General features: G+C 60.2%; 4 protein-coding genes across 7 annotated transcripts in view; 1 reads left to right on the plus strand and 3 right to left on the minus strand.

Moving 5' to 3' along the window:
• The window catches only part of TPCN1 (two pore segment channel 1), a 50,310-nt gene extending 42,838 nt beyond the window's left edge, over positions 1–7,472 (minus strand). For all 4 annotated transcript variants that reach the window (XR_009819909.1, XM_062009968.1, XM_062009969.1 and 1 more), the window contains exon 1: positions 6,404–7,472. Coding sequence is in view for 3 of the 4 variants with exons in the window: in XM_062009968.1 (XP_061865952.1) it covers positions 6,404–6,515 (112 nt within the window). In the remaining variant the exon portion in view is untranslated. The remainder of the gene's footprint in view (positions 1–6,403) is intronic.
• A 2,373-nt stretch (positions 7,473–9,845) lies between these two features.
• RITA1 (RBPJ interacting and tubulin associated 1) lies at positions 9,846–13,671 on the minus strand. The gene is made up of 3 exons (XM_062010328.1): positions 13,421–13,671; positions 12,593–13,327; positions 9,846–11,825 (listed from the first exon to the last, which is right to left on the minus strand). Exons 1-2 carry the CDS (start codon positions 13,669–13,671, stop codon positions 12,823–12,825), a joined length of 756 nt encoding a protein of 251 aa, XP_061866312.1. The 3' UTR covers positions 9,846–11,825; positions 12,593–12,822.
• Positions 13,672–13,734: 63 nt separating this feature from the next.
• Positions 13,735–19,474, plus strand: DDX54 (DEAD-box helicase 54). The gene is made up of 20 exons (XM_062009955.1): positions 13,735–13,787; positions 14,174–14,306; positions 14,396–14,466; positions 14,544–14,729; positions 14,824–14,873; positions 14,982–15,023; positions 15,258–15,353; positions 15,470–15,591; positions 15,698–15,759; positions 15,870–16,001; positions 16,270–16,480; positions 16,767–16,901; positions 17,115–17,336; positions 17,841–17,914; positions 18,004–18,204; positions 18,324–18,469; positions 18,545–18,658; positions 18,737–18,841; positions 19,008–19,111; positions 19,208–19,474. Exons 1-20 carry the CDS (start codon positions 13,746–13,748, stop codon positions 19,432–19,434), a joined length of 2,475 nt encoding a protein of 824 aa, XP_061865939.1. The 5' UTR covers positions 13,735–13,745; the 3' UTR covers positions 19,435–19,474.
• A 67-nt stretch (positions 19,475–19,541) lies between these two features.
• On the minus strand, positions 19,542–22,027 carry CFAP73 (cilia and flagella associated protein 73). The gene is made up of 7 exons (XM_062010329.1): positions 22,004–22,027; positions 21,150–21,536; positions 20,967–21,071; positions 20,717–20,896; positions 20,416–20,637; positions 20,028–20,186; positions 19,542–19,935 (listed from the first exon to the last, which is right to left on the minus strand). The coding sequence occupies exons 1-7, from the start codon at positions 22,025–22,027 to the stop codon at positions 19,702–19,704; spliced, it is 1,311 nt and encodes a 436-aa protein (XP_061866313.1). The 3' UTR covers positions 19,542–19,701.
• Positions 22,028–22,036: the final 9 nt, after the last annotated feature.

Here is a 22,036-nt window from a genome sequence, read left to right on the forward strand (position 1 = left end):
TAACTGCAGCCCTCAATGCCTCCTGGTACTTCACTCTGCTCGCAGTTTTTCTTCTATAGGTACCACGTTTACGGAGTCACGTTAAGAATGCCTCCATACAAATGCTTTTGTGAGCTCTGGACAAGGCAGCGCTGTTTCTGTCGGATCAAAGGGAGCAGCTCTACCCTCTCGGCATGCCAAGGGTTTAAGCACAGCCGAGGTGGTCAGTCCTGCCTTAAAACCTGAATTCGCAGGATAAATGAGATTCCAGGGAATGATGCATTTGGAACTTAGGAGCAGAAACACATTTCCCACTTTATCATATGGAAAGGTGCTCAACACCTCCTAAAAAGCAGCATTTACCTCCTTCCTCTGGGTTTACAGAGCTCATCACCCAGGGAAACGAATTGTACTGAAGGAGAAAACAATAATCTCCTTATGTTTAGAGTGTTCGTTTCCCTTTCCAAGATTTTCACCCCTCACTCATCTCAGAGGCAGTTTTGCTTTGCTTTGGTTGCTTAAAACATTCATTAAAAGTCATCTAGGCCAGGAAAAGATTAAAGCAGCATTGGCAGAAGTTGCAAAATGCAAGGCTGTTGGGTAGAGAAATAAGACTACAAGAGGCATAAAAAAGGATCCTGCAGCAAGCTACTATTTGTGCTTCAGAAAATAAACAAACCCTCTATATAATTTTTAAGCAGATACATAAAAACAAACCATGCCCAGCACTGCAGAGCAACACTTGGTCACAATGAGGTAGTGAAGCCTACCAGCCCACTGCCACAAAAGGTACCACCTGCCCTTTGCAGATGGGATTTTGTAATGTCACCGTCACTGAGTTACCTCAGGTACAAGGAGGAGGGGCCTCAACTACAGAGCCAGGTTCCTTCTGAAATTGAGACCCCAGTCCTGTGCTCTGGTCCTGCCCCACCTCTAAACACAGCAGTGCAACTAATTAAAGCAACTCAGTGGAACTAGGAGCCATGATGTAAGGAAATATCCTGTGTAGCACCCAAGAAAGTCACCTGATAATCACAGAACCACAGAATGTCAAGGGTTGGAAGGGACCTTGAAAGCTCATCCAGTCCAACCCTCCTGCCAGAGCAGCACCACCTAGAGCAGGGCACACAGGAACTCATCCAGCTGGGTTGGAATGTCTCCAGAGAAGGAGCCTCCACAGCCCATCTGGGCAGCCCCTGCCAGGGCTCCCTCACCTCAACAGGGAAGAAGTTTTCCCTTGTGTTCCTTTGGAACCTCTTCTGTTCCAGCTTGTACCCATTGCCCCTTGTCCTGTCATTGGCCATCACTGAGCACAGCCTGGCTCCAGCCTCCTCACACCCACCCTTTATATGTATTTGCAACATGAATGAGGTCACCCCTCAGTCTCCTCTTCTCCAGGCTAAAGAGCCCCAGCTCCCTCAGCCTTTCATCACAAGGGAAATGCTCCACTCCCTTAATAATCCAGAGCTGTCAGAGATCTTGGGATCTGCAGGTCCATTGCAAGTGTCTGCTTGTTCCCTCGTCCCCTGTTTCTTCACACCAATTAGCTACAGCATTTTGTAACTAGTGCCCAAGCTCAGGTAACCATCTTCCAAGCCCCTTTTCACACGAGGACCAAACATTCCAGATCCTGAAGGATGTATTAATTATATCCTGCTAGATGGCTGACATTTAAACCACGTGTTTTCCTTCAAAGACAGCAACACCAGAATGCTTTCACAGCAACTACAGTGGTTCCTCAAGAAGAACAGCTAGTAAGAGCTTGTGTGGTTGCAGCATTTCCCCAAAGGTCAGGTATTTACTCTCTGTTCCTTCAGCCCATCTGAAAACATCCACTTGTTTCACATCTGACAGAGATCTCTGTCACCCACAGATGGCACTACAGGCAGTGGCAGTAGGAAGGCCACACAGAGGTTTGAAGAGCATGGAACTCACTGACCTGAGGAGCTGAAGCTGTGGCCTACATGGACAGATGTACTTTCTCTCTCTCACTGCTGATTCAACCATATTCTGGAACCAGAGCCAACACAGAAGAGAGTTAGACCACTTCAGGTTGGTTATTGAGCACATGAAAATCCAGGCAGCTCCTGCATCTCAAAAGAACAACTTTAACTGCCCCCAGTCCAGGGGTCCTGGGCACCCAAAGCACGTGTTCACCTGTGCATTAGTCAGTATTTTTCTAAGATGAGTTGGTTGGATAAAACATCCATTAATGGTGTCATTAGGCTCTGTGTCCAGAAACACTACCTGAGCTTCCATCAGCCAATTACAAAGAGAAGGGGTCTGCTGGATGTCTCTTCATCCACTTAATGGAGAAGCTGGGCCGACACACAGATGGAAGACAAGGGCAGGGGCCCTCCTTCAGTAGCTCCAGGATGCCAGCACCCAGCACACACAGCCCTGCAGGCACAACCAGCTGTCTGGGAGGCAGCCACTGCTTTCCTCACCCACAGGCACACCTTGGGCAACCCCTTCAATGACAACGAAACATCATTTTCTTGACATACCTCAGACCACCTGCTATTTCAGAGCATTGCACAGGCACAGAGGGGACACACATCAGCCATTCTCCTCCTGCCCAAAAGGCCAGGTTGGCTCTGGTTTTCCTGACAAGTCACTCTTCAGGCTGCAGAACCCGAGATGGCAAAGGCCCAGCTGAAACCTCAACATTCAAAGTTCTAACTTCCTATTTTCCAACAATCCTTCCAGAAAACCTCACACTTGGCTGTTGCTGTTGCTCCCACCACCTCCCCCCAGACACAAGAAATCATTTTTTACCTCAATAACAGATGTAAGTTGCTTTCTTGTCAAAACTCAGAGTTTAAAGATGACTTCTTCCACTTGCCATAATCCATTGTGTGGGAGAAACAGACACACAATATCCCATTGTTCCCTGTACAATACTTTGAGCTGTACTTTCTGCTCTCAGCACACTGAAACTCCACTTGAGGGTACAGCAATTTCCATGCAGGAGGCAAAGGAGATTCTCATATCTGATCTAATACAGGATAAATCAATGTGCACTCATTTATTGCTTATAGTTCCCATCAAGCTCAAGGAGAGACACTGTCCTAGAGTTTCAAGGCTATCCACACTGCCTTTGTATACAGAAAACATACCTTGCATTTGGAGATATTTTGAGAAGCCCATTTGAAGGCTTCCCAGGAGCCTGGGTGAGGGATGGGGAACCACTACAGCCTGGCTGCTTCTCACCCTTTTCACCAGGCAGTTCTGGGGAAAGGTCATGCAAGGATTGCATCCCTATTTTTGCCTTCTACACAAACTCAGTTACTATTAGTCATTCCCCTCAGATGGGTGCTGGGAGGCTTAATTAGAGCGTATACAGCAAGATTTTCAGATAAGAGGTCCTGGGGAAGGGCAGTGTGGATTCAAGTGATGCAAGCACTTCTCTCTGTCTCTCCTTCAGCTGGTGGAGCTTGAAAGAAAAATGACCCAGAGCCACAGTCCTACATGTTGCAGTCAGAAAACCTCCAGCACCACAGGGACCATATTTTTCTGGCTGTGGTCTGAATTCCCATCAACTTTGCAGGATTCTGCCCCTTCACAGGGGCTGTAAATGGGAGCTCCCTGGCAGACTCCAGGGAAGCCAGAGTTTTAATATCCCTCCCTGTGCAAGCATTTTCTCCCATTAAGTGCTTAAGAGCTGTATGATTAGGGAGATTAATTTTTGCAGCTGGACATTTTCTTTAAGAATGTCATTTTCCACATGGTTTTCTCATTTAGCTTTCTATTATTCTAACCCCAAGACATTCACTTTCCCAGAAGAGGACTCTTCTGCGAGGTTTGGAAAGGAATACACTCCTGCACTTCAGTCCTTTCTTTTTACAGGCTTGCTTGCAACCACAAAACCCTCTTACTGCTTATTTCAACCCAGCAACTCGTCTGTAGCTCCAGACAACCAACACCAAGAGTCCAAAACTTGGATAAAGATTCCTTTATCCAAGGACCTGAGTAACAAAGCTGCCTCGTGGATCAAGAGGGGTTGCTTTGAAAAAGCACAATAAGTTCCCTAAAAACTGAGAGTTGATATCATGAACTCACACAGATCCACAGCACTCAGTCAGAAAGTTGTGACAGGCTGGAATATGGAGTAAAATTTAGAGAGGTTCATTGACCTAAACACAGAAAATGGTGAATAACTTAATGACTACTGACCTCAGACATATGATTTCACATAAGGATGGTTACATTCACTTTGTCTTTCCCTCAGTGTCACCTGGGAAGAGGGTGACAAGTCCTTCATTAGTATCTGGGTACACATTGAGATAAACTTGCCACCACATCCCGAGGTGCTGATGGTCAGGCACAGTAACAAGTGAGTTACTCCTCTAAATTCTGCCTGGATGTTCTGAGAGTTTAGGCACAGGGAAGACAAAACCAGCAGGAACAGCCTCCTGACCCTCCCTGTCCCCACACCCTCAGTGTCACCCTGGCAGGCTCTCCCTCCCCTGAAATGGACCTCTCTCATACTCCTTTCCTCCCCCAAAAATACAATCCTCTGAAGAAAACTGTGAAATGAGACAGTTCTGTTACTGACACTTCAGCCCTGAGTGGAGAAGTGGAGGCAGAACAGAGGCGAAACATTTGAATTCCTTGCAGCCTCCATGAGACACAACTTTTCTGCATTTCACAGGAGATTTTCCTCACAGGCAAAGAGGAGAGCTGAACTACATGTTCTGCTTTTTAAACAAGCTTCCTTCTGCCAGCGATGGCCTCAGTCCGCTCCCTCACTCATTTAAGCTTCCCGCTTCTCGGAGATAAATGTGCCTTTCAAGTTGTTTATGCCAGCCTTTCCCCTTCTAATCTTCCATCCCACTCTGACAGTACCCACTGACTTCAGAAGGCTCAGTATCCTTCAGCATTACTTGCATAGAATAAGCTTTGTAAACGGTGATTAAAGCAGAGCAAAAGGCCAGGTTCAGTTCAATAGCAAGAGCCGCTTCATTCCAGGGATTCCAGGATATGAAGTCTCCAAAACCACCCAGCCATCTTTTAAGAAGCACAAAGTTGGTCCCTGAACAATTTCTCTGCATTTCAAAGGAGGATTTGTATTTATTAGTATGCTCATTCTCATGCTTGTGCCTTAACACAGTCGTGTTGGCTTTAACCGAGTGGTAAAGCTCACATAACTTCTTTAAAGGGATGGGAGGCAGGTGGAAGTAAAAGATGAGAGAAGAGCAAGAAAAATTAGGCACATGAAAGCTTATAAATACCCCAGTGGACAGAGGAAGCGTTCTCTCTTCTATTTAACTTAAACATAGAGAGCTAAACTTTAAAAAACAGATGAAATAGAGTTGAATGCAATGGATGCAGCAGAGCTTAGAGAAAGCCAACTGGGCAATTCAGCCAGGGGTGTGTACTGCAGGGGAGGGAGAGGAGAAGGAGGATTGTCAGAAACTAGCTACTGGCTCAGGAAGTCACTGAAGGAGAAAGGGAAACCCAAATGATCACACCAGAGAGAAATCAAATCACAGAAGTAAAGTGGAATCAAGGTATCATGTAGGTAAAAGGGGGATGCCAGGCTGGGAAAGGATTTATTTGGTCTGAATGTAGAGCCTGTGGCAGCAACAGCTTCAACAGCATCACAACACCCACATGTGCATGCACCTGCCATGGCAACTGGGAGTCACTGGCATGTGTGTGGAACAAAACTGCCAAACAACATTCAGTGAGGTACAACATCAACCAGAGACCCACTGACTGTGCTCAAGCACACGTGCTGTTCCCACCTCCTAGTGCTAGGTGATGGCTTTAACGAAGAAACAGCGAGGAGAATGCAATGCCTCTATGCAATGGGGCCTTTTGTTTCCCGCCTCCCAACCCTCCCGGGCTGGCTCTGTCCCACTAAACACCTGGGGCTATGAGTATGAAGAGACTGTCCAAAAGCACTCCAGCTTCTTGGGTAAGAACACAATAAAGATGTTAAAGGGATTTATCACTTTCCTCATTGCAAAAATCCAAATGTAAACGAGAAACAGGCGAAACAACAGTTGCAAAGGGCAGATGCTACAGCATGACACAATTGCAGCTGCTGCACCTGACAGCTCACCCCAGTGGTATGGCATGGTGGGGCAGTGCCAGGAAAGGGAGATGCAGGACAGGAGAGCTGAGCATGGTGACAACTAGGTCACAAGTTGGAAAGGAGGAAATGTTTAAGGAACAGCACCAGTAGGACCCGTCCGTCCGGTGCCCTCCCCCTTCCCAGCGTAACAGGGCACCGGCAGTAAACAAACACCACAACAGGCAACTTCCTGATCTCATTTTCTCAGGCAGCTGCCGGGACACGGAATGACAGCTCTGAGAGTTTCAGGTCCTGGCAAGCACAAGAAAGAGCAGCCACCCCAAAGAGAAAAGAAGAGGAAGCCACCACAGCAGACAGGAAACATCGACAAAGGGATCTTACTTTCATTAGGCAGCTCCTCCCGATCCAGGTCATCAAGAGGGGCTGAGACGCTGCTCCCACTGTCATCCAGGGTGAGGATGAGGGGGACGTCATCATCCATGCTCACAGCCATGCTGTCCCTTCAGGGGCTCCTGCTCCAGCAACGTCAAATAACGCCTTTGTCAGTTCCACTTGTAAAACGCTTATGTCAAAAACTGTCCCCAGAAAGGCTTCCATCAGAGGTGTCTTGTAGACAGCATATAAATGTGTGTGTACCCATCCCTGGAGACCACGGGTCAAAAGAAACAGGCTCTAACTCTTTCCCCTCGGAAAGCAGCAGAGGACACAGCGGCAGTACTTGTGGAAAAGCTCAATCCCCAAAGTCAGCTCTGGGCTGCCTATTCCAGCGCAGCACGGAAGCTAAAGAAAAGTGCTGCTCTGCCAAACTCCGGAGCAGCCGGCGCAGGGAGCGGGCGGGCGTGACGCATCCGGAGCCAGCATGGTGCCAAGTGTCACCCTCACGCACGGCCCCCGGCCCCGCCACGCCAAAGCGCCGCCGTCGCAGCTGCGGAGGGGCGAGCGGCCGGGTTGAGCCCGCACGCGGGACGGTCCCGGAGGCTTTTGTTTATACTGGGTGTTGTCAGTGTCACAGTCACGGGTTTCTTTTAAAGGTGGAGGAAAAGGAGAACCGCGCAGGCCCTGCAGAACGCCACGGGCACGCTCCACAGCCAGGGCCGCCACGCAGCTCTTGCTCTTCCCGTGTCCTTCCTCGCGGGCCGCGGCACGAAGAAGTCACGGCGGAGGCCGCATCTCCCCCAGCGCCAGGCCGCGCAGAGGCCGCCACGCGTCTCAGGAAGCCGCACCGAGGGCCGCGGCGGGGGGCAGCGGCCGGGACCGGGCTCCTCCCGCGGCCTACGAGAGAGGGACGCCGAGACACGGCTGTCACCGCGCTGCGGAGGCCGCGGCCCAGACCTCTCCCCAGCCCCGCCGCCCCCGGCTCCCCTACTCGTGCAGCCCTGGGGCGGCCCGCGGCGGCCGCTGCCCCCCGCCGGCGCCTCCGGCCTCAGGCCCCGACGCTCCCCCGCCGCCGTTCCCCGGCCCGGCCCCGGCGCCTGCGACACCTCTCTCCTCAGCGCCCGGCGCGCGCCGTCCCGCCCCGCCGCCTCTCATTGGCTGCGGCGCCGCGGGCCCCTCCCCGATAGGCTGAGCCTCCCGCCCGCCCGCCAATCCGCGCTCCGCGCCCGCTCCGCCCCGCCCCTGGGCCCCGGCGAGGGACGGATTATTCCCGCCTCCTCCCTCATTCGGCCTCTCCATTGGGTAGCTGCGCTGTCCCTCCAGCCGGACGGACACGCTGATTGGAGACACACGGTGAGGGGGCGAATAACCTCACGAGAAGGAAGGGGCGGGAGGAGCGCGGGCTCCCATTGGCTGTGCCGAAGCCCCGCCCCAGGGCCCGAGGGGAGCCGTCTCCTAGCAGCGGCGGGACGCTGAGGCGGCGGCGGGGCCGGGCCCGAGCCCGCGGGGAGAGCCCAGCCCCAGAGCCCGAGGCGCAGCGCCCGGGCCCCAGAGCCCACCCCGCGCCGGGCTGGAGGGGCCGTGGGCGCTGAGGAGGGCAGCACAGCCCCGGCAGCCGCACCAGCCGCCGAGCACCCCATGGCTGGCACAGGCCTCTCCCGCGCGGGGCCCAGCCCAGGTGAGGACCGTGAGCGGGCAGCCCGGTACGTTAGTGAGTGAATGTGATTCCTTCGTCCAGGCTGAGCGTTTCTCTCAGGCAACTCCCCAGAGCAGCCCCACTGAACACCATCCAGCTGGATAAAGCCACCGTGCTCTGGCCAACGGCTCCATGCTGTGTCACACACTGACAGGTGAGGCCTCTGTCCCACTGCAGCAGCCCTGGTTGCCAGAGCAGGGGGGTCAATCTTAAACTACCAGCATCTTTGAAAACAGCCCTTTCTTCCATCCACATGATGCCTTCACCAGGCCACTCCTCCTTCTTTCTTTATGTCACTCTCCAGGGCTGGATTTATGAGGAGGACAACGTGGTGACAGCTCTCAAAACCAGCTTGCAAGAGCTGACTGAAATGTCTTCAGGATCTGCAGACTAAGTGGGAAGTGGTGAAACAGGACCAGGAGCTGCAGGTCTCCGCAAGGGCATGTGCTGAGCTACAGCAGGACACTCAGCACCAAAGGACACAACTCATTGTATTGGAGCACTGAGGATCAGCATTAGCTTTCAGAAAGGTACTGCAGGAGGAGATTAAATCTGTCATGGTGCCATTGAGTCAGGCTGCTGCCTGCCTTGGGTAATTACCTGGCTCCTGCCAGCTCCTGGCAGGATGCAGATGCTATTTTTCAGAGTGTACCTGTTCCATCCCAATGCTCTGATAATTTTGGTGGAAAGCAGCCCTGTAGCAAAACAATTGCAACCACCAAGTAAGCAGTTTATTCACAGGGCTGCCTTGTTATCTCCATCATAGAATCACAAAATCCCCAAGTGCTGGGGGCTGGAAGGCCCCTGCAGAGCTCATCCAGCCCAACTCCCTGCTAAAGCAGGTTCCCCTGGCTCAGGGGGCACAGGAACATGTCCAGCTGGGGTTGGAAACCTCCCGAGAAGGAGCCTCCACACCCTCCCTGGGCAGCCTGGGCCAGGGCTCCCTCATCTCAGCACCAAAGGACTTTCTCCTCCTGTGCCAGGGGCAGTGCCTGTGTGCCAGCCTGTGCCTGTTCCCCCTTGTCCTGGCACTGGCCACCACACAACAAACACTGGCCCCATCCTCTCCCCACTCACCCTTTAGGTATTGACCAGCACTGATAAGGTTCCCCCTCAGCCTTCTCTTCTCCAGGCTGACCAGCCCCAAGTCCCCACAGCCTTTCCTCCTCACACAGATGTTCCATCTCCTCAGCATCTTGGTGGCCCTGCACTGGCCTCTCTCCAGCAGTTCCCTGCCCCTCTTGAGCTGGGGAGCCCAGAACTGGACACAGGACTCCAGATGAGGCCTCAGCAGGGCAGAGCAGCCCACATTCTTCTTCATGCCCCAAGGATGTCATTTGCCATAAGGGCACATTGCTGGCTAATGGTTAGTTTGGCATCAACCAGCACTCTCAGGTTCCTCTCCAGCAGGTCACCCCCAGCCTGTCCTGGTGCAGGGGGTTATTCCTCCCACTCACTGACTCAGCTCTGAAAGCCCCTTTGCCAAATGCTGTGTGGAGCACAGTCTGGAGTGGCTGCACCCCAGGCAGCCTGCAGAGCAGGGAAGCTACCATGGATCAGGTGAGGCATGTGCTGAAAAACAAGGGCACTGGTCCAGGCTCAGCAGAGCAAACATGATCCTGCCTGCACATAAACCCATCTTGTACAGCTGTCTGTGGCACTGAGGGATGGACATAGCTCATTTGGGAAGACAAGCAGTTCCCAGGGCGGCTGGTACTTTGTTGAGACACAAGACAAGGAGTCAGGGTTGAGTCAGAGGTGGAGAGTGTGATTTATCACAGTGCTGAGCAGGCACAAAACCACAAAAAAAAGCAGCAATAGCAGGCAGGAGCCTTCCCTGTGACTCAGGTCTCTGGATCAACCAGCTCTCACCTGAGCCAAGCACCAATGACACTAGACAGCGTGAATCTGGAGCTGGCAAACAACCCAGCATTTCCCCCATCTCCTTTAGTCACACCTGGTGTTGGCTTCAGCAGTAACAGAGCATCCTCTGCTCCCGTGCTGGACTGCACAGCCCTGCTGGAGCCCGAGGTCAGGGCAGTGCTAAAGCAGCAGATGTGAGAGCTGCAGTACAGGAGCCAAGCAAACCTTTTATACCCACTTATATTTGAACCAATGTTGTCGATGAGGTGTGAACAACAAGCAAGAGCCAGTTCTGACTTCCTGATGGCCCAGAAGCCCTCAGGGATACCCTGGGCGAGTGTGGGAAAGCCTGTGGCTGATGGGATAGTCTCTAGTTTCCCTCTGATCCCTTGAAGCCTGGAAGGAGCTGTGAAGGTTAACTGACCACCCCAGGCCACACAAGCCACTGTCAGCTTGTTCTTCAGATAAAAATCTCAGTTTTAAGCAGCTTCATCTTTCAAGTGCTCCAGCACTCCAACACTGCCCTTGAGGTCCCACTGGTGGGTTCAGCAGCTATCTGCTCCTTAGAATTTGGGGAAGGTATCCCAGTGTGCTGCTGACTGGCCTCACTGGGTCCGACTCCTCCAACTGCTGCCAAGGACCAAGTCTGCAGCTTCCATGTCAATCCTTCACCCTCCTGTCTCCATCTAGTGTCCACACCGCGGTTTCTCTCCCAGCTCACAGAGAGCCCCACAGGCTTAGCACTGACTGGTGGGGGTGAGAAGGGTCCTGCAGAGCTCCTCCAGCCCAGTCCCCTGTTAGAGCAGGTTCCCCTCACTCAGGGGGCACAGGAACGTGTCCAGCTGGGTTGGGGACCCTCCAGAGAAGGAGCCTCCACACCCACCCTGGGCAGCCTCACCCTCACAGTGAAGCTGACACCTCTTGAAAAGACACGTTTCCTTTCTCTGGTCCCTTTCAGAAGGCTGGATTCAGCAGCCAGGGCTGGTTCTGCCTGCCTTTGGGGTAGGTAAAAGGATCCCTGCATTGGGATGAGCAGGGAAAACCTGCTCAAGGTCCTGAAGCTTGCTGTGACCAGTGTGCTGTCCTGCCAGGCTGGGTGAGAGGCACTGCACCAAGGCAAAGGCTTGGCCGAAGAGAAACACTCTGTGCTTACCTGTGCTGGGCTGAAGGCAGCTGGGGGATGAGCAGAATGGCAGGGACACAGCCAGGAAAGCTGCTGGTTCCAGACATTCCTCACACTGGAGACAAAGGAAAAAGGACAAGGCAAGACCACAGAGCACAAAATCCATCCTGTCTTCCAGTCTTTCTGCCCAGCAAGGCTGCTTGCTTCCCTGGGGCTTGGCTCTCCCAGACACAGGCATTAACTCAGAGAGCACTCACCCAGGGCTGGTGTCACAGCTAGAGGACATCACAGCAGTGACATGACAACATACCTCAACTGTTTATGCTGAGCCCTGTTGCCTTTCTGGCCAACAGGACTGGACCAGGAGTGTCCCTCCTGCCCTCCACGTGCTTGTGTGTGTCAAGGCCCAGTTGTGCTGCTGCACAAGGTGACAATAAAATCATTTCTGGAGGCAGAATCATGCCCTTAACCAGGCTCAGTGTGTGCCCTTGGGTGAATCTGAGAGAACATTTGCATGGGATGGAGCTACCCAATTCCCAGCCACTCCCCTGCATTCCCTGAGCTCACCAGCTGCTCCTCACCTCTCTGCTCATCCTCCCAGTTCCTTTCTTGCCATTGAAGTGTTGGTGACACAGAGCAAGAGCAGCAGAGAGCCACTGAGATGGGTCAGAACAGAGCTGAGGGAACTGGGCTCATCCAGCCTGGAGGGGAATGGTTTTGGGAGCCTCAGAGCAACCCCCCAGTACCTGTGAAGAAGAAGCGACCGTGAGGACTGAACCAAGGTCTGTGCCCAGAAAATAGACACAAACTGAAGAGAAACTCCCCACTCCAAGGACAAGTCAAGCAATGGGAGGGGGTGCAGTGAGGTTCTGCAGCTCCTGTCCACCCAGCTGGATGAAGCCCTAAGCAGCTTCACCTGAGCCCAGAGCTCCCCTGCCTCGAGCAGCAGGTTGGGCTGCACATCTCCTGCCCTCCCTTTGGGCCCAAGTGACCCAACAATTGTCCAAGTGACTATATGTGAGGGACAGGATGAAGCAGGACTTCTCTCTCCCTAGAGCTGATAAGAAAAGGTCCTTGTCAGGGCCCTCAGATGCTACTTGCCCCGACCAACCTCACCTGGGACCCCTACCCTGGCAGCATCCTCTGCTACACCAAACTCAGGCCCTGTCTGTCCCCCTGAGCTACCTCTGCCCAGTAACGAGTGACAGGACAAGAGGAAATGGGCTCCAGTGGCCCCAGGGGAGGTTGAGGCTGGAGCTGAGGCAGAACTGTTTCCCTGAGAGGGTTGTCAGCCCCTGTGCCAGGCTGCCCAGGGAGTGCCCAGCCCTGGAGGGATCCCAAAGCCATGGAGCTGAGGTGCTGAGGGCCAGGGGTTAGTGCTGGGCTGGGCAGGGGGAGGCTGGGACTGCAGGAGCTGAAAAGGCTTTCCAACCAAAATGATTCTGATTGTCCTGGCCAGGCCCTGTCCTGCTTCCCAGACAAACCCCCTGACAGAAGGAATCTGAGTCCTTACCACAGCTCCTCGGAGGACTGGGCAGGCACTGGGAGCAGCTGCTGTCGCTGGGGCTGTCCCACTCCAGGGCTGTGGTTGCCCCTGGCTCCTGGCTTGTTCTCTCACAGGGAGCAGCAGCCCCTCAGCATCCCCCTCCATTGTCTGCAGCCACAGGAGGTCCCAGGGTCCTCGGGACTCGCTCCCCAGCAGCTCAGACCCAGTCCAAGTTGGGTCCAGAGGGACGTTTGGCTTCACTTCCAGGGAGGTCTGGGTGTGCAGCCACCCGCTGCCACAGGGCTCCCAGACAAAGGTCTGCACACACTTTTGGATCGCCCCCTGACCAGGGGCCCGCGGGGGGTGGTGGGGGCTGTCACAGGGCTCTGCTTTTCACTCCTTCCTCTCTTGGGGTTGTCCAAAGCCCGATGGAGCCTGCCCGAGGGGGTGTTCAGCCGGAGGAGAGACTGGGAACGTCCTCTGCCTGGAGCACCACGGCCCCCGGAGCAGGAATCGCTCTCGGGACGCTCCGAGACGCGGGGGTTGCCCTCAGGGCCGGGGGCCGCCGAGGAGACGGCTCTCAAAGGGGTGTCCCTGGAGCGAGGGGTCAGGCCGGGCCGGGGGGCGGGCGGGGGGCTCCAGAGCAGCGCATGGAGCTTGGCGACGTCCTCATTCCGCACGCGAGGAGCTGCCCGGGCCGGGCCCTCGGGTTTGGCACCGAAGAGGGTCTCGTCGCAGAAGGAGGGAGTGTGAGCCCTGGGCCTTGGCGGGGAGAGAACAGCAAACGGCGGGGTCGGTACCGCGGGGACACGCGAGAAAGGGAGGGGTGGGCCGGGCCCCGGAGCCGCCGCTCACCTGCACCCGCTCCTCGGCCGGGGGTCGAGCGGAGCCGCCGCCGGGGCCCAGGGCGGCGGGAAGGCGGCCGGGGCCGGGCGGGCGCCCGCGGGGCTGCCGAACAGCGACTCGTCCACGAAGGACGGGCGGGCGCGGCGGCCGCCCCGTGCCCGGCCCCGGGCCCCGCGGGAGGCGGTGGGGGCGGCGGCGGCGGGGCCGGGGTCGCGGCGCGGGGCAGCGGCAGTGCTCGGGCCCGGCGCCGCCGCCCTCATGGCCGCGCGGCCGGGGAAGCGCCGCCCGTTCCGGGCCCGCCCCCGCCGCGTGCTTCCGCCGGCACCGACCCGCCATGGCGCCGCCGCGCGCCCGCCGCCCGCCCCCCGCAGCGCCGGTACCGAGCGGGACGGGACGGGACGGGGGCGGGCTGGGGGGGTGGGGGGGAGTCGGCGCGGGCCCCTGCGCCCAGTGCCGCCGTGCCCCGTGGCTGTGCACCCGCGCCCCCGGTCCCCGTGTGCCGCCGTACCCCCCCGTGTCCCCGCGCTCCCCGTGTCCGGGTGTCGGTACCGCAGCTCCGCCCCGCGCTGCTGTTCCCGGGCCCCATGTGCTGGTGTCCCCGCTGCTGGCGTCATCCATACCGGTGTCCCCTGGGCCCGGTATCCCCAGTCTCATGTGCCAGCGTCCCCTAAACCAGCGTCCCCAGTCCCCATGTGTCCCCAGTGCCGTGTCCCCAGCGCCATGCCGCCTGTCACCGCAGCCGTGTCCCCCCGCTGTCCTCAGGTGCCTGTGCCCACACTTCCTGCCTTCCCTGCTGCCGAGGAGGATGATGGCGCCGAGGCCGAGCTGGACACACAGGCCATGGTGCGGGCCCAGAACCAGAAGAAGAAGAAATCCGGGGGCTTCCAGTCCATGGGTGCGTGTGGGAGGCTGGGGGGCAGCCGTCCGCGGGGCAGGGACCGTCCCTTCCTGCCCACACCCCCTCACCCACCCCTGTGCCCGCAGGCCTCAGCTACCCCGTCTTCAAGGGCATCATGAAGAAGGGCTACAAAGTGCCCACCCCCATCCAGAGGAAGGTGAGCAGGGGGCGGCAGGAGCGTGGTGGCGGGGGGCCGCTGGCAGGGGGCCGGTGACAGCGGCTGGTGTCCCGCAGAGCATCCCCCCGATCCTGCGGGGCCGGGACGTGGTGGCCATGGCGCGGACGGGCAGCGGGAAGACGGCCTGTTTCCTCATCCCCATGTTCGAGCGGCTGAAGGCGCCCAGCCAGGCCGGGCCACGTGGCCTCGTCCTCTCGCCCACCCGCGAGCTGGCCCTGCAGACCCTCAAGTTCACCAAGGAGGTACAGGGGGGCAGGGATGGGGTGGGGGGTGTGGGGACAAAGGCTTGGTTTTAACACCCTCCCCTCCCTGGTATTATTCGTTCTCACCCTGCAGCTGGGCAAGTTCACAGGCTTGAAGACAGCTCTGATCCTGGGAGGAGACAAGTAAGGCCTCCCCGTGTCCCCAGCAGTGCCCACGTCCCTACAGCCTCGCCAGGCCTTGGTGAGGGGCTCAGCTGCCCCTGCTGCCTCAGCCTCTCCCCTCTTTCACAGGATGGAGGACCAATTCGCCGCCCTCCACGAGAACCCCGACATGTGAGTGGGGGCACAGGGAGGGGACCCGGTGGGGAACAGCCTCTGAGAGCCCCCTCCCCATCCAGGGACATCACTGGCGTTTACACCAATGGATGTGCCCTGCTGTTCCCTTGGAGCATCTTCTCCTGGGGGACAGTGGGGTCCCTGTCGGGTCAGATTTGGGACCTGCAGCTGAGGTGGTGTGTGGACACTGTGCCTGTCGGCACGGTGGCGTCACCAGCTCTGTCCCCGCAGCATCATCGCCACCCCCGGGCGCCTGGTGCACGTGGCAGTGGAGATGAAGCTGAAGCTGCACACCGTGGAGTACGTGGTGTTCGACGAGGCCGACAGGTCAGCGCTGGGCAGGGGGGTCCCACACCAGGGGTCCCCAGTGACGGCAGGAGCCCAAGGCTGGGCACGGCGGGGCCGGACGGGTGCTGCCATGTCCCCTGTCCCCTCCCCTACAGGCTCTTTGAGATGGGCTTCGCCGAGCAGCTGCAGGAGATCATCGCCCGCCTCCCAGACTGCCACCAGACCGTGCTATTCTCCGCCACGCTGCCCAAGCTGCTCGTGGAGTTTGCCCGGGCAGGTGAGGAGCAGGGGGCTGGCCCTGGGAGGTGGCCCTGGGGACAGGGACAGGGGCTGAGGCGTGGGGCCACACACGACCCATGTCCCACATCTCACCACCCCCCCAGGGCTCACCGAGCCAATGCTGATCCGTCTGGATGTGGAGTCCAAGCTCAGCGAGCAGCTCAAGGTGAGAGGTGCTGGACAGGGGCCTGACACCCTCTGCAAGCCCCCGAGGAGGAGGGGCCGGGAGGGGTGGCCGTGCCCAGCATGGGGCTGAGCTCTGCCCTCCCTTCACAGTTGGCCTTCTTCCACGTGCGTGGGGATGACAAAGCAGCCGTGCTGCTCCACCTGCTGCGCAGCGTGGTGAAGCCCCAGGACCAGACCGTTGTCTTTGTGGCCACCAAGCACCACACAGAGTATCTCAAGGAGGCAAGTGGCGTTTGAGGGTACCCCCATGAGAGAGCGGGGTGCTGAGGCTGCCTGGGACCCTTTCCCAGACCCACGTGGGCTCTGTGGCTGTGGGCACATCCCTGCTGGGGTCTCCACCTGTGGTTTGGCAGCTGGAGGGAGGAACCCCAGCACATGTGGCTGTGGAAGCGCTGTGTGTGCTCACTCCCCAGAGCAAGTGGCAGGGGGTGGGCTCTGTGTGCACCCAGCGTGCCCAGCTGGGACCTGATCCCTCCTCTCCCCTCTGCAGCTGCTGACGGCTCAGGGTATCCGCTGCACACACATCTACAGCTCCCTGGACCAGACTGCCCGCAAGATCAACATCGCCAAGTTTGCCCAGGGCAAGTGCCCGGTGCTGCTGGTCACCGACGTGGCCGCCCGCGGGCTGGACATCCCCATGCTGGACAACGTCATCAACTACAGCTTCCCTGCCAAGGCCAAGCTCTTCCTGCACCGCGTCGGTGGGTCCCTGGGCACGGGGAGGGCACGAGTGGGCTGCCCCTTGGCTCTGGTTGTTGCCATCCCCGTGCCATGCTGGGCTGGCACCGATGCCCCTGACCCGGCAGCGATATCTTTGTGGCAGGAGGTTGGCGTGTTGTGACCTCAGGAGACAGTCTGGGGACAGGAATGTCCCTCCTGTCCCAGCTGGGCCCTTCCCTTTGGGACTCGCTGTGCTGGGCTCCCCTTTCCCCCTTCCCCAGCACCCTGCCCACCTGGCTCTGTTTCCCCCTCTGCTCCCCTGGCCAGGTCGCGTGGCCCGCGCTGGCCGGAGCGGCACAGCCTACTCGCTGGTGGCCCCTGACGAGATGCCCTATGTCTTTGACCTCCACCTCTTCCTGGGGCGCCCACTGCTCCTGGCCAGTGCCCAGGACATGCCAGCAGGTAAGGCAGGGCTGCTGCTGCGGACACGTGGCTACCCTGGAGTTCCCTTTGGCCAGCGCTGGGGTCTGTGGGCACCATTACACTGTTGTTACTGGGGTGGGGGCAACAGGATGCCGGGGGCTCCAGGATGCTGATGTGACACCACACACACCCCCGGGGCTGCCCGTTCGTGCTGGGTGGCAGGAGGGTGACGCCACGTCCCCCGGGCTGCAGATGCCGGTGGGGTGCTGGGCCGTGTCCCCCAGAGCCTGGTGGATGACGAGGAGTGTCTGCTGCTGACGGACCAGGAGGGCTCCCTGGAGCTGCGCAGCCTGCGCCGCGTTGCCGACAACGCCCACAAGCAGTACCTGCGCTCCCGGCCCGCGCCCTCGCCCGAGTCCATCAAGAGAGCCAAGGAGCTGGAGGTGGCGCAGCTGGGCATGCACCCACTCTTCAGTGAGTGCCCGGGGTGGGCTGTGGGGGGCTTCTGAGGGAAGGCTGCAGGACCTGGGGCTGGTCAGCCTGGAGAAGGCTGAGGCGGGGAAGCTCATTAACAATCTTAAGTTCCTAAAGGGTGGGTGTCAGGAGGATGGGGCCAGTGTTTGCTCTGCGGTGGCCGGTGCCAGGACAAGGGGGAACAGGCACAAGCTGGCACACAGGCAGTGCCACTGGCACAGGAGGAGGAAATCCTTTGGTGCTGAGGTGAGGGAGCCCTGGCCCAGGCTGCCCAGGGAGGGTGTGGAGGCTCCTTCTCGGGAGGTTTCCAACCCCACCTGGACACGTTCCTGTGCCCCCTGAGCAAGGGGAACCTGCTCTATCAGAGGGTTGGGCTGGATGAGCTCTGCAGGGCCCTTCCAGCCCCCACCATTCAGGGATTCCACAATTCTATGCTGAGGGAGGGTCTCTGTGCCCTTCACCGGGGCTCTGAGCTCTGCCCCTCTCCATGCCCACTTCCCCCAGGCTCTCGCTTCGAAGACACCGAGCTGGAGCGGCTGAAGTTCGTGGACAGCATTAAATCCTACAAGTCCAAGGCGGTGAGTTGAGGCTCATCCATGGGTTGGGGTGGGAGGAGAGGCCTGTGGGGCCACCCCTGTGTCTCACGGGGCTTGTGCTGGTGGCACAGACCATCTTTGAGATCAACGCCACGTCCCGGTCCCCGGCCGGCTCCGTGATGCGCCGCAAGCGCCGGCGCGACTGCCAGCGCATCGAGGAGTTCCAGCGCGGGCAGCAGGAGAAGCGGGCGGCAGCGCAGCACGGGCAGGGGCTGTGCCCTGTGCCCCCCACGCCCGGGGTGGGGGCAGAGGAGGTGCAGGAAGAGCTCCAGGTAACGGGGCAGGGCTGGGGGGTTTGCCACAGACACGGGAGTGAGGCGGCCTTGGCCCCTTGTGCCGGGGGTTTCGGGGGGGATGTGGCTGCCCACAACCCTCCCCTGGCCCTTTCCAGGAGGTTTTCTCCACCGTGGTGGGGCAGAAGCGAAAACGGGGCCGAGGGGGGGAAGATGGTGCCAGGAAAAAGCCGCAGCAGCCAGTGCAGAAGGAGGAGGATTTCTACATCCCCTACCGGCCCAAGGACTTTGAGAGCGAGAGGGGGTGAGTGTGCGTGTGGGGTCTGCCATGGGCCTGGCCTGTGCCCTGGGAGCTGCTCTCATCACACTCCCTCTGCAGGCTGAGCGTGGGGGGCGAGGGCAGCCCCTTCGAGCAGCAGGCGGCTGGTGCTGTCCTGGATCTCATGGGTGACGAGAATCACAACCTCAACAAGAGCAAGCAGCTGCTGAAGTGGTGAGTGGGGTCTGGCTGGGGGCTGAAGCAGGGCTGGGGGGTCCCACCACCCCCTCCCACCACTCTCCTCTCTCCCAGGGACCGCAAGAAGAAGCGTTTCGTGGGGCAGACGGGGCAGGAGGACAAGAAGAAGGTGCGGACAGAGAGCGGGCGCTACATCAGCAGCTCCTACAAGAACAACCTGTATCCTGCCTGCGGGTGCCTGGGCTGGGGGGGTGGGGGCGAGGGGGAGTGGGGCTGCACCCCCTGCTGCCTCGCTCCTGGGGATCCATCCTGCGCTGGGGCACACCCCGTGGTGAGGCAGGTGATGGGGAGTCACCACACATTCCCTTAACTCGCCCCGGCCCAGCTACGAGAAGTGGAAGCAGAAGCACAAGGTTGATGAGCGGGATGAGGATGAGGAGGACGGGCGAGGCCGGGAGCAGTTCCGAGGGAAGCGGCGGCGCGGGCAGGGTGAGTCCGGGGGCAAACGCCCCAAGCCCCACATCACCCCCCCACCCCGCTCCAGCCCCCCAGCTGAGCACGGCCGTGTGTCCCCTCCCCACGCAGGGGCAGGCCCTGGGCAGCCCCCGGCACAGGGCAGGGCGCGCTCGGAGCTGAGGAGCAAGCAGCAGATCCTGAAGCAGCGGAAGAAGGCGGCCAAGCAGCGCTTCCTGCAGAGCGGGGGGCTGAAGCGCCTCAAGGCCAGGGCCCGGCAGCGCGTGCAGGAGCTGCGGCAGATGGCCTTCGGGCGCCGGGCCCCCGGCAAGAGGGGCAAACTGCGCAAGGGGCTGTAGGGGCTGGGCAAAGGAGGCATTAAACACGTGGCTGGTTTTCCATCCTGCTTCCTCTCCGTCCCTGGGGTGATTCCCTCCCCAGACGCGGCACTGAGCCAGCCGGGAGCTGCGGGTCTGCAGGGGGTTGTATTGTGAGACAACAGCCCCAACACAGGTGGGTGCTGCCCTGTGCGGGTGGGGGCGTGGGGGTCAGGCTCTGCCCTCCAGCAGAGGGGCCTGTGCCACTGCCATCCGCGTTGCTGCTGGCCGTGGGGGTGTCCAGCCTTGTCAGGGAGTGCCCAGGGGTGCCAGGCGTCCTGCAGCTCTGTGCTGGCCACGGCAGCCTCTCCCCAGCGCTGGGGGCAGGCGGGGGGCCGGAGGCTGGTGCTGGCTCGGTGGTCCCCGGGCTCCCCTGCGGCACAGCGGCATCGTGCTGGTGGCCAAGCGTGGGGGGCACGGCCCTGGCTGGCCTGGGCACAGCTGGGCAGCGAGGACAGACAGGTCCTGCATGCAGAGCAGCACCTGCCGAGACAGAGACCTTGGTGCCCCATCCATCTGGGGACATGAGTGTCCCCGTGTCCCCCCCTCTGCCCAGGAGAGGGGGCGGCCCTGACCGTGTCCAGTTGGGCCTCTGTGTCCTCCAGGGCCACGGCTGTGGGGAGCTGGAACCAGGCAGTGGCAAGCTGGAAGAGGTTCAGCACAGCCAACTTGATCTGCCCCAGCAGCAGGCTCTGCTGGGCGGCTCTGCTCTGCACCTGGGCCCAGCAGCACTCCTGGGAGGGACAGAGCGACAGAGAGCCCCGAGACCCCCCCAGCCACTGCCCCGTGTCCCTGCAGCCTTAAAGCTGGGACCACAGCTGTGTCCCCCTCACTGTGCAGCCGCTGGGGATGCTTCCTGGGGATGTGGGGACCCCCCTCCCAGCTCAGACCCCCATTCCCCCCCCTCCCTGCAGCAGCTGCCCCTCTCCCGGGGGGGCTCCTCGCACGGCACGTCCCCCTCACCCCCTGCAGCAGGTCCCGGCGGGCGGCCTCCAGGCGTGCGTGGAGCTGGTCCCGCTCGGCGCTGGCACGCAGGAGCTCGCTGCCCACCTCCTCCCGGGCCCGCCGGAGCCGTGCCCAGCCTTGGGCCAGCTGCTCCTGCTTGGCCTCTACCTCCTGCACCAGGGCTGCCCGCGCCCCCGCCAGCGCCCCGAGATGGGCCAGCACGGCCGGCACGTCCTGGAACTGGGCAACGGGAAGAGGCTGAGGGGGGCCGAGGGGCTGCCCAAGCCGGTGGCACGGCCAGGAGAGGCCCGGCGCTCACCTGGTCGGTGCTGGCCAGCACGGCCTGCAGCCGGTCCCGGCAGCCGCGGAGGCTCCGCAGGCGCCGCGCCAGGCGCTCCCTGGCTCCCCGCAGCCCCGTCAGCTCCCGGCGCAGGCGGGCGGCCTCGGCCTCCTGCCCGGCCGCCCGCCGCACAGCCCGCGCCCGCCCGGCCGACACCGCCTGCGGCGAGGGCACGGGGTCAGAGCGGGGCCGCCCCGCGGCCGCCCGGCCCCGGCTTCACCCGCGGCACCTTCAGGAAAGCGTCGAACGCGAGGGCGCCGTCCCGGAGCCGCTCCTGCCTCTGCCGCAGCTGCCGCCGGCGCCGCGCCAGGCGCCGCATCCTCCGCCCCAGCTCCTGCGGGGGCCGGTGCCAGCGTCACCCGCCGCCCCGGGCAGGGCGGGGAGCCCGTGTGGGGCTGGGGGCTGCCCTCACCTCCCGCTGCCTCCGCAGAGCCTGCTCCAGCTCGGCCAGCTCCCGCCTCTTCAGCAGCACACGCGCGGAGCGCCCGGGCCGCGGCCTGCGGGACTCGGGGCTCAGCGGGCAGCGCCCCGGCGGCAGCCCCCGCCGGCCCCCCGGGCCCCCCACTGCCTGCCGGGGCCCAGCCCAGCCCCTGCCCACGGAGCCGCCGCCACTCACGGCGGGCGCGGCGTGTCCCGCAGAGCCGCGCACAGCCGCCGCTGCAGGGCCATGGCCCCGCCGCCTCCCCCGCCCCCGCAGCACAAACACTTGTTGCCGGGCAGCCGGAGGCTCCCCGCGATTTGCTGGCGAGGGAGGGCTGGTGCCAGGCCCAGCGACTGCCCCGGGGCTCCTCGGGGAGGGCTGACGGGTCAGACCCCTCACAGCCCTCCTCCCTGCCCCTCAGAAACCTCTGTTTGGCTCCAGACCCTTCAGAGCCCCCCGTGCAGAGCCCAGCCCCAGCCCAGCCCTGCCCCACGCCTCCCTGGCTCTCCTGCTGCACACACAGCCCTGCCCCAGCCCACAGAGCCATTCAGCGCTCCTCTCCTTGTGCCCCAGGAATGCCTCATCTTCCCTTCACATGCTCCGAGGTCCTTTTCCTTCCCCCTGTGTGCTCACATCCCTCCCTCACCCTCTGCGCTCACTCAGACCCCGTGTGCACCCACTTCTCTCACTCTCAGCTCTTTCAGTCCCTCCTTGACACAGCTTGTTCCTGCTCCAGCCCCTGTTCTGCCCTCATCCCACCCTGCTCTGCTGGCCCATCCCCTCCCTCTCCCTCCAGGTGCTCTGGTCCCTCCCCACCCTGTGCCTTTTCAATCTCCCCCCTTTACCCCCACGGGGTGCTGTCCCTCCATCCCACTACC

This window comes from Colius striatus, chromosome 17, assembly GCF_028858725.1.
Source record: "Colius striatus isolate bColStr4 chromosome 17, bColStr4.1.hap1, whole genome shotgun sequence".
Taxonomy (NCBI): Eukaryota; Metazoa; Chordata; class Aves; order Coliiformes; family Coliidae; genus Colius; species Colius striatus.